Source organism: Phaseolus vulgaris, chromosome 3, assembly GCF_000499845.2.
Source record: "Phaseolus vulgaris cultivar G19833 chromosome 3, P. vulgaris v2.0, whole genome shotgun sequence".
In the NCBI taxonomy this organism is placed as follows: Eukaryota; Viridiplantae; Streptophyta; class Magnoliopsida; order Fabales; family Fabaceae; genus Phaseolus; species Phaseolus vulgaris.
In genome coordinates, this window is record NC_023757.2 from 31,815,040 (window position 1) to 31,826,257 (window position 11,218).

An 11,218-nucleotide genomic window follows, 5' to 3' on the forward strand; every position below is an offset into this window, starting at 1 on the left:
TCATGTTAACTTTGTATAACTTCGGCGAATCACACAACCTAGCACATGGCGGAAGTTGCCTCATACAAACCTTGCTGGATTTGAATCTGCACTCATCAGTGAATACCTGGTTTTGCTAAAGCCATTTGGGCTCAAACCTACATACATAGGAAGAACGCCAAATAATCCTTCTCTAACTATCCGTCAGTGAACCTTCTGCAGCAAAACCAACCATAACAAATCCTCCTTACCCACCCTACACCGTACTGCACCTGCAGAAAGCACCACTAAACCAACTCCTTCAATACTACCTGCCAGACCTTCCATCTCCCCCCACTCAACTGCAGCTGGCCACTACACATCTCCTATTTATAGTTGGTAAGACAGGGGATTGGATTTAGCACCCAATCTGTTAACGAGTATGAAAAATTATTGCCTTTGTGTTTCAACCACGACCACGATTTAAGCTGAGCCTTGTGTAGCACTTCTTCCTCGTCCACTACTCCTTGGTGGAACATAACAGAATTTCTATGCTCCCACAAACTCCACACTATGGCTGCCCACACCCCTTTCCAAACTAAATTTTGCTTGTGATTTACCTGGAGCAGATTAAAACTCTCGAAGTGGATCTTAACATCATTGTGTTGGACGAACTCAAGTCCCACCCACTTGAAGCACAAAGTCCATACACGCCACACATGTTTACATTCTATAAAAAGATGTTGATTTGACTCATCCACAGTTTTACACAAGACACATTCAGGGTTGTTAATCTGAACCCCTCTCCTGCTTAGAGCTACTCTTGTCGGTGTTCTGCCCCTAATCACCCGCCATGCTGTGATCAACACATTAGGGAGTGCCTTTACCTTCCATAGAAGCTTAAACACCTCTACTTGAGGAGTATTTTCCGCCTCCACTAAGCACTCATACGCCGCCCTTACTGTGTAGCACCCTGACTCGCCACTTCTCCAAACCTGCACATCGTTCACATTCCTAATAACATAAGCATTGGCAATGTGACAACTAAGATCAGATTCTAGTGATGCTTCCCACTCAAACCTTTCTCTTCTCCATCTTAAACGCCATCTCCACTCCGACAATGTGTACTAATAGTGTTTGAGTTTAGTTCCCTACTAATTGACTTGTAAATGTGTACTAATAGTGTTTGAGTTTCGTTCCTACTAATTGACTTGTAAATGGTTTTGACCATTAAGTTTTTCTTTAAAATCTATATATAAAAAAAACATAACTTTTTTTCCACATGACATGTGTTCATAACAAATAATTTTAGAATTTTAATAAATTTTTTATATTCTATTATCTTAAAAAAAATTATAAATTATATTTCTCGCTTTTTTTGCATATCATTATAAATCATTTCTTAATATATATATATAATTTATTTCGAAAAGCGGTTTATTTAGGATGATATTTAGAAAAAACGATTTAAAAATTTGTGACATAAAAATACTTCACAAAAGATGTTATATTTTTCTTTAAATTTGTAATAAATACTATCAATTTTTATGATTGACACATAATAATATATAATATATAAATTAAAATAATAACTTGTATTTTTCAAATACAATAACAAAATATGCCGATTCCACTAGTCACCCTACTACTCTATAAGTAAATTATTATTTTTTAAATATTAAATATAATATATATTTTCATCAATAAAATAATTAATTATCAGAATTAACAATTAACAATGGTATAAAAAAAATATAACTTCATTAAAATTAAGAGACATGGTTAATTAAAATTTTAATTGAACACATCATTGTGAGAAATTTAAGCTTTACAGTTGATATTCAGTTATAATTATTACTGTTTATGTTTGGATCTTTGTTAATCGCAGTTGGGTCATTGTTATTCTTAGTTCTTAAGAGATTTTTCACAATTAATGTTATGCTGAGATTTGAATAGACTGTAGTGAATTGTTAGTGTTGCAGTTTGGTGTGTTATTCAATTATTAGGTGCTGCGTGTAAAAGTGATGAACGACGATCATCATCGCCAAAGGTAGGGGAGGCAAAACACATGGATGAACAAACATACTTTTTTCTTTTCCCATTTTGTTGTGAAGTAAGAAGAATATGATATGTGGTGAACTTTTTAAAGATGTGAAGGGTACAAGAGGATTTTATCTCCCAAAAGCTAGATTGGAAGTGACAACGCTTTGGTTTAGTTAGATGTAGATGTGAAAAACGAAGTGGAAATGAAGAAACAACATGATATGACAAGATAGGAAGCATGAAGATTCATGCTAATTTGCCAAAATATAGGAGGGATGAGGTTGGGGTTAAAAATGAAAATCCTAGAAGGCAATGAAACAAGCAATATTTGGAGGAGGAAGGAACAAGGTTTAACGTACGCACAAGCAGTGTTCAAGTCAAGATTTGTAAATGTGATGTCAAGATAAATGAAGGATGGAATGGGTGAAGGAAGAAGACAACAAGAGCTATATTGGAAGGCTACACAATCACAAAACTCTAGACTGAAGGAGAAGTTTTTCTCACAGGTATGGGTTTCATTTTTGTGAATTATATGGGGGACAACTTAATTCTTTTAATAGGAGAAGGAGATCCGTATGTAATAAGTCTACGAAGAGAATAAGAAATGGTTGTAAACAAGTATATACAATTAGTGAGACTCATTGGTATAAGTAAATAAGATAGAATTAGTTAAAATTACTAATATAATATTATTAGTCACACTCAAATGATATAATCAGTTAGGAAACAATTAGTTAGACTTAGAAGATACAATTAATTAGACTTATTAATACAAGTAAAAATGATATCAAACTCACATATGATTAGTCAGAGTCACTATATTTGATTCATATGCATTAATTAAAAATATTTTTAGTAACTAGATAGGATACACAAGTTTATCAAATCCCACTTATTTCAATCTCTCAAGTCCAACTTTCAATTGCACATATTTTGCATTTTTCTCAAATAGACTCAACCATGAGGTGAAATATACAATCCAACTCACTATTTGATTCTTGTGCAAGAATTTAAGTGACTAGTTAGGATAAATGAACTTATCAAATCCAATTCATTTAAATTCTCAAGGTCCAACCTCTAACTACATTTAATCTAAATTTATACTCAAGATACAAATGTAAGATAAACTCATAATACCCTTTTTAAGTTAAAGGAATATTAATCAAATAAAATAATAAGATTAAAAACACCTCATTTGGTATCACATTCAAGGAAAAATGGAAAGTTTACCACCCAGATGAATTATACATCCACCAACATCATAAAGATAGGGACAAACAGAGTATTGAGGTTAAGGACACCTCATTTGACAAGAATAATATAATAGTTACATATAATGATGGTCTCCTTTCCTTACTTGATTATTTTTTAAGATTGATGTATCACTATGGTATTATTCTCTCTTTTGATATTGTCGATTCTTGTAATAGTGTGTGTACCCATCTTCCAACCATGCTCTTATTTATAATGTAATTTGTAATTATTACACTTATCTCAATTTGAATTTTAGTTTTTGTATAAGGTCCCAATTTGAGTTGTAAGTTTATACATTAAAATCGTCATATAGTGAAAAATAAATTTTGTTCTTATCTTAATAAGTGAGTCTCGTAAAAAGATTTTGAATTATACTATATATGATGATTCTTCAATTCGTTTGATGATATTTGACTTTTATTCACTACAAGAAAAATTGGAATTACATACAGCCAAAATCCGTATGTAAAGCCCAAAATCCGTATGTAAAACAGGTTTATATACGGATTACATACGGACAAAAATCCGTATGTAATGTTGATTTTACATACGGATTTTGATCCGTATGTAATAATCCGTATATAATTCGCGTTTTTCTTGTAGTGATTCAAATGATCCATTAAGACTTTGGATAGTCTTACTGATACTTAGATAAAATAATTTACCTAGTTTAGATGATGACTTTTTACATATTTTTTGTCAAACAAAATTTCATTTTATTTAATTTTTTGGGTTTGACAAATAAAACGTTTACTTTACTAAATTAGACTTAATACTTCAGATAAATTTTATCATATGTTAGCTTATTTTTAAAGTATTAAAACATCCAACTAATAAAATGTTAAATATTTTATTGTAAATTACAATATTTGGTATGTTACAATATCCTTATAGATTAGGCCAATTTATAGTATATAAGTAAGACATATTTCTCTTTGCAAGTCAGTTTTGTGACAATGAGTTATACATAAAATCACTTTCTAATGTTGTATTATCGTTGAACCTATCATACTATCCAATATTGGATAGTTAAATCTTACAAATATCGTCATGATGAGAAATGTGGTGGAAATCTCACAACAATTAAATATTAGAGTAATTTGTAATATATGTGAGCAAGACAAACCTTATGTATAATTTGATTTTATGACAAAAATTAAACTTAAATTCATTTTTTAATATTAACTTATATTTCACTTATTTATTAATATTGTATTTCTTATATTAAAAAAAGGTCACGAGAGTTAATGGATACAATTTCTTTAATTTATCACTTAAATAGAGGGAACTAAAATACTCACAATCAAATGTTGGAGATCCATACAGATTATCCAAAACCAAATACCCAACTCTAATGTTATATAAAATTTAAAAATATTTATAAACTAATGAATTTATGTACTTTATAAATGTGAGTATATTCATAATGAAAAAAATTATTAACTTGTGCAATACTAATATTTATAATACCTCCACAAACTCCAATTTTCTCCATCCAGCTCTCTACTAAGTTAGAACAAAACTATTGAAGCATGAGATGGGCCTCCAAAGTTGATAGCCCTAAAGCATTTAGCCCAATTAAGGTCCACGTACTCTAGTTTTTCAACATATATTTAAATAGAAGTTACTACGGTTGCATCGCAGCATAAGATGATGGGTCACGTTGAAAGTGGCGCTACATTTTTTGCTGCAGTTACACTCGCACTCCACCTCGTCACAGCAACCACCAGTTTTCCTCCCAACTCTTCTTTAAACGTCGCCGATAAAGTCATTAGGGTTCGCGGGGACGGCTCGGGGGACTTCAGGACGGTGACGGAGGCCGTGAACAGCATTCCGTCAGGGAACAAGCGGCGAGTGGTGGTGTGGATCGGCATGGGCGAGTATCGCGAGAAGGTGACCGTGGATAGGTCCAAACCTTTCGTCACGTTTTATGGAGAGAGGAATGAGAGCGACTCCCACACCATGCCCATCATAACGTACCACGCCACCGCCTTAAAGTATGGGACAGTCGACAGCGCCACCGTCGCTGTCGACTCCGACTACTTCGTCGCTGTCAACGTCGCTTTTGTGGTGCGTTTTTCTCCCCCTCCTTTCATTTTCATCATCATTCATATTCTTTTACGGAATAATATCACAAGTTTATATCATTACTTACTAACAACAAATTATTGTGTGTGATGGACATAGCGTCCTTGGTTAGCTTTTGTTCAAATACATGTGCAAGGTTGCTTCTTTTAGCTGTTTTTCCTTTTTCATTTTCATTATGCGGATAATCAATTAAAGGAAATAAAACTTTTATAACCAAAACTATTTAATGATTACAGTAACATAATAATAGCTGTTAAGCCTAATACAATTGTTATACGTTTAAATGTTGTTTAAGTTAAATTTATTTTCTTGTACATGTTGCCAAATGAATGTATGTGTGATGTACGTATACATGCAGAACTCGTCTCCAAGGCCGGATGAAAATAGTGTTGGAGCTCAAGCATTAGCCATGAGGATATCTGGGGACAAGGCTGCATTCTACAACTGCAAGTTCGTGAGCTTTCAGGACACTTTATGTGATGATAAAGGCAGGCATTTTTTCAAGGACTGTTACATCCAAGGCTCCTACGATTTCATCTTTGGAAATGGAAAATCCATCTACTTGGTTCGTATATGTTAACCTGTTATATAATTCCATTTATTATACATTATGATGAAAGTCAGTTCACATTCGGAGACATCTCTAAAATATCTCTGTCGAATTATATATCGGACATTGATATAATATGACATGTATCCATAAACACTATAAGAAAATCATAAAATAAAAATTAATTTTTAGAGATCAAAATAATTTGTTGCAATAGTAACTAAATTAGAGATCATTTTAGAAACTAAAAAAAAATTTTGGTTTCTAAATTAATTTCTATCATTGTTAAATAGTTTCTAAATTGGTATCTAATTAGCAACTAAATAATTGGTAGTTAAAACCTTGTTTGTTAATTAGATACCAATTTAGAAACTATTTAACAATAATAGAAACTAATTTAGAAACCAATTTTTTATTTAGTTTCTAAAATGATCTCTAATTTAGTTATTAATATTGTAACTAATTCTTTTGATCTCTAAAAATTGACTTTTATTTCATGATTTTCTTGTAGTGAAAGTATCTAATTTAATAAATATCTTTGGATTTGTAACAATTCTAACCTGGTTCCAATAAAATTTTAAAAAGAATAAAACAGTAATTCTCTAAAAATTTAAATTTATTATATATTTTTTTATTATAATTAAAAAAATAAAAAAAAATCATTTTGAACTAGTTATAAAAAGTATTTTTCTCTATCTAAGAAAAATTCAACTTGTTCATATAAATATTGATTGTTAATTTATATAATTAGTAAAAATATAATATATAGATGGTGATACATGTTCTACATTTTAGATATTCCACATATTTTTCGTACTTTTAGTATTTATCTATGTTGTGTCAGTGTGTCTACTATATAGGTTGACGTGTATGATGATGATATGTGTACAGAGAAGTAGAATAGAATCGGTGGCAAAGGGTTTGAGTGTTATTACAGCACAAGGTAGGGAAAGCATTGGAGAAGATACTGGATTCACTTTCCTGCACTGCAACATTACGGGAAGTGGTAACAGGAACACTTACCTTGGACGTGCATGGAGGAAGAGCCCTAGAGTGGTATTTGCTTACACCTACATGGCTTCCCTCATCAGAGCCCGGGGATGGTTCACCAATCAACTTTCTCAACCCAAATCCAACAAGTACGTTTTACCTACACCATATCAATCACAACTATAAATACATATTCTTCACTCATGTTAAAGATCCATCTTCTCATAACTATAATTTAGAAGCCTATTTTATGATAATAAATTATAAAGTGAATGTAGAAATCACAGCTCTAGTCAGGCATGTATGAAGTCATATGATTTTTTATTTTTTTTGCGAAAGAACTCTCTCAATTATATATTTTGACAAAGGTATTTTACTTATTATAGCACAATCTACTATGGAGAATATAAGTGCACGGGAGCAGGAGCTGTTTCCTCTGGACGTGTAAAATTTCGGAAGATACTGTCTGATGAAGAAGCAAAGCCCTTCATGAGCATGGCGTATATTCATGGAGGAAAGTGGGTTGTCCCACCTCCAAAGCTGTGATACAGACACTACGAACCATGTGAACATTAATTATTATAAGAGAAAGTTCTCATACACATGAATGTATCATGATTGTACTGTGCTATTACTTGTCTACTAGTGTAACAAAGTGTTACGTAAAACTTTGAAAACTTTGTAAACTTTGTTGGGTGTACTTGATTGTTGTAAGAAAGGATTTATACAAGTAATGTGAGGTAAGAAGCTGTACACGCGAATTTCCTTTCATATATATGATGAAAGTTCAAGTATGGCCATAAAGTTGATGCAGAAAAAGAACAAAGTAGGAACATATAGAGACGGCTAAAACTTACCTTTTTCATGCTACATTGCAATTATCAACGACTTACTATATATATTTAGTGATATTGGCTGTAAATAAAATAGGTTGCCAAAAAAATGAAGGTAAAAATTCACCAACTACAAAATCATCTCTCATCTTATCCAAACCTGAATGTCACTTTTCTTCGTTTTTTTCTTATCACAACTCTTCTAGTTATTACAAGTTTGAGTTGCAAACAATTATTTTAAATTTTTTTATCATAAAAAAATAAATTAAATAAAAAATATATTTAAGAAATACTTCGATAGCCAAAAATCAAAACTGAAAAAATATTGAAGCTCACAGATAAACTTCATCAATACAACCTAAAAAAAACCCTCTCAATGGAGGAGAGGAGAGGAAGGGAGCGGAGAGAATGGCCGGGTAGAGGTAGATCAACCCGTCATGGTGACTATAGGGCACAAGATTGCACTAAATTCTTCTTCTCAAACTTTCCAAGTGGTGTAGGGGAAATGGACATGCTCAAGATATTTCAGAAATGGGCTAGAGTAAAAGAGGTTTTTATCTCGCGAAGGCTCAATAAATGGGGGAGGAGGTTCGGGTTCGTGAGTTTCTTCGGTGTGAGTAATGCTGGGCGCCTTGAGAGGGAGTTGGATCAGATGTATATAGGGAGCAGGAAGTTGTATGTGAATGTCCCTAAATACAAGCTCGTTGCGCCTAAACATAGGAGGAAGAGGTCGTTAAGCATGGAGAAGCAACCCGTACATAAAACGCGTAACCAGAAGGACTATAAGCCCATAAGGGAGCAGAGCTGTAAGGACATGTGGGTAGAGAAGAAAGGGAAGAGGTCCTATGCTGAAGTGGTTACAGGGGAAGTTCAGGAACAGTGGAAGGGTCTCAGTATTGAAGCACAATACTCTATCATGCCATGGATGGAATGTAGTGCGATTGGGAAACTTAGAGAGGATGTAGATGAGGCTCGCCTAGAGGAAGAAATCGTGAAAGGAGGTATGGACATGTCCAGGGTCAGACCTTTGGGGGATAATACGGTAATGCTAACCCCAAGGGAAGGGGAAAGTATGGAGGTGGTTATCAAGCAAAACGGTGCATGGTTCGACAGTGTTTTCGCGAGTTTGAAGCCTTGGTCGGCCACTACCGTATCCAGTCATAGACTTGTCTGGGTTAGATGTTATGGCCTTCCCATATCATTATGGAATAGAGAGTGCTTCTCTAAACTCGTTGGCCTGGTGGCACCGTCGGCTGCGTTGGTGTCCATTGATAGCCTGACGGAAACGTGGGCGACTTTGGAATACGCAAGACTCCAAGTTCGTATGCTGAAACTAGACAGTGCCAGATTAGCTAAGTGTGTGCAAGTTAATGAGCAGCTATGCAATATACTCGTGGAGGAGGAGGTGCCTGTGTCCATTGATGAAAGCTACAAGATCAACTACGCTTCCTCTGAATCTTTTGGCAGTGTATCCTCTACGGAAACTTATGTAGAAGAAACAAAGTTCTCAGATAATATTGGAGTGGCGGAGGACCGAATGTGGGAAGGGGAGGAACGGTGGTTGACTGGGGAGATAGCCGATCAAGCGGCTGAGGGAGGAGTTCAACAGTCCCTGAAAATGACAAAATGGTCCAAAGAAGGTTGCGTCTCGTACAACCTAATCGGGCCAGGGAAACGTACAGAAGCAAACACGAATGAAGAAATGAAAGTGCAGAAGGCGTCAGAAGGGGTTGACCTGCTCCCCTCTGACATTGCGAGCGACACAGCTTTACACATTGTACCTCCTCTAGATGAGATGGCAAAACTGGTGATGGATATTGAAAATGTCAACAACATGCACGGTTTGGATGTGGGCTTCGGTGTAATGGAGGCCCAATCAACTCCAGCCCAATTAAATCTGGTGCAAAATGGGAGGTGTGTTGAAGAGATGATTGGGCTTAGGGGCACTACGGGTTCCTCTAGCAAGACGAATGTAAACCCATCTGAAGGCTCAATAATGAGTCAATCTATCTCTTCTCATAAGCTGCGTTACGAAGACTCGAATTATGGAGGTTGTGGGGCAGAAAGAGGGTCGTCTCTAAAGAGCTTGAAGGAGGGGAAAGAGGGGAAGATTGGGCACGGTGCCAGGAAGGGAGTGCAATCTTTCCATTGGCTAGAAGATGGAGGCATTAAAGGGAGAAGCGTGTCTAGTTCTCCACCACGAAGAAGGAAGAAGAAAATGCTTGCTGATTTAGGGGAGTCCTCGTCCCACCCGAGACGGTCTGCAAGGATAAGTGCGAGACTATCCAAGATGGATGCATATGTACCTTTAGCTTGTAGACAAGGTACGCCCCCTGTCTCACTATCTGATAAGGATATTAGTAATTGTAACACCCGGTTGTGTACCTCTCCTGCCATGGCCGAATCACCTTCGTTGTGGGAAATTGGGAAAAAAGCTGGGTTGAGGTGCCGGAAGGATGAAGCTGTGGTTATCCTTGAATATGATTCTATGGAAGTAAGGGATGCAAAGGTTTTAAATAATCCTAAGGAGGGGAGCAAGCACGGTGGGTTATGATGATTGTTGACTTCAATATAAGAGGTATGGGAGGAAATACCAAAGCAGGGTATTTAAGACATCTTATAGGGAGGGAAGGAGTGGATTTTGTGTGTATTCAAGAAACAAAGGCTAAACGGTTCTCTGATGCTAAATGCTTCTCGTTGTGGGGGAATAATAACAGTGGATGGTTACATTACGAAGGTGATAATGGTAGTGGTAGCTTACTTTCGATGTGGAATAAGGAGACTTTTGTTTATCAGAGTCACTTGATGAGTAAGGGTTTTATCGCCGTCTTTGGGTCTCACTCCAAAGCTAATATTAGATGTGTAGTGGTGAATGTCTATGCAGCATGTAATTTGAAAGAGAAGAAGATTCTATGGGAGGAGTTGTCCAATATTATGTCCGCTTCACAAGATGTTGTGTGGTGTTTGTGTGGTGACTTTAATGCTGTCAGAAGTCCAAGTGAAAGGAAGGGTAGTATGGTACGGGGTGACCAGTCAAAAGAGATTGAAGGGTTCAACAATTTCATCGAATCTAATAAGTTGATTGAAATCCCTTCTGTGGGGAAAAGGTTCACTTGGTTTAATTCTAATGGTTTGGCGAAGAGTAGACTGGATAGAGTTCTTGTTTCTGAGGAATGGCTGGTTCAGTAGCCTTGTTGTAAACAATATGTGCAACAAAGGGAGGTGTCGGACAATTGTGCACTTGTAGTGAAATCTGTGGTCAAAGACTGGGGTCCGAGGCCTTTTCGTTCTATTGATGCCTGGTTGTCGGAGAAGGGCTTCTGTGAGATGGTGATAGACAAATGGCTCGCTTATTCTATTGAAGGTAGTGGTTTCTTCAGGCTTAAGGAGAAGCTTAAGAGGCTAAAGAGTGATTTAAAAGTCTGGAATAGGGATGTGTTTGGTAACATTCACACTAGGAAGAAGAATATTTTGGAGGCTATCAAGGATCTAGACGACCAAG

The 11,218-nt window shown here is 35.6% G+C and overlaps 2 protein-coding genes across 2 annotated transcripts; both read left to right on the forward strand.

Moving 5' to 3' along the window:
* Positions 1 to 4,778: 4,778 nt before the first annotated feature.
* On the forward strand, positions 4,779 to 7,551 carry LOC137805869 (putative pectinesterase 63). Its single transcript, XM_068605765.1, has 4 exons — positions 4,779 to 5,325; positions 5,702 to 5,908; positions 6,785 to 7,032; positions 7,270 to 7,551. Exons 1-4 carry the CDS (start codon positions 4,906 to 4,908, stop codon positions 7,427 to 7,429), a joined length of 1,035 nt encoding a protein of 344 aa, XP_068461866.1. The 5' UTR covers positions 4,779 to 4,905; the 3' UTR covers positions 7,430 to 7,551.
* Positions 7,552 to 10,296: 2,745 nt separating this feature from the next.
* Positions 10,297 to 10,905, forward strand: LOC137805550 (uncharacterized). Its single transcript, XM_068605495.1, has one exon. The coding sequence runs from the start codon at positions 10,297 to 10,299 to the stop codon at positions 10,903 to 10,905; it is 609 nt and encodes a 202-aa protein (XP_068461596.1).
* The last annotated feature ends 313 nt before the right edge of the window (positions 10,906 to 11,218 follow it).

What these genes read in the sequence shown, in the direction of transcription:
- LOC137805550 (XM_068605495.1), top strand. Translation starts at nt 10,297, where the DNA reads ATGGGAGGAAATACCAAAGCAGGGTATTTAAGACATCTTATAGGGAGG.
- LOC137805869 (XM_068605765.1), top strand. Translation starts at nt 4,906, where the DNA reads ATGATGGGTCACGTTGAAAGTGGCGCTACATTTTTTGCTGCAGTTACA. An exon ending in CTGTCAACGTCGCTTTTGTG is followed by an intron (nt 5,326 to 5,701) that starts GTGCGTTTTTCT and finishes GTATACATGCAG; the next exon opens with AACTCGTCTCCAAGGCCGGA. An exon ending in ATGGAAAATCCATCTACTTG is followed by an intron (nt 5,909 to 6,784) that starts GTTCGTATATGT and finishes ATATGTGTACAG; the next exon opens with AGAAGTAGAATAGAATCGGT.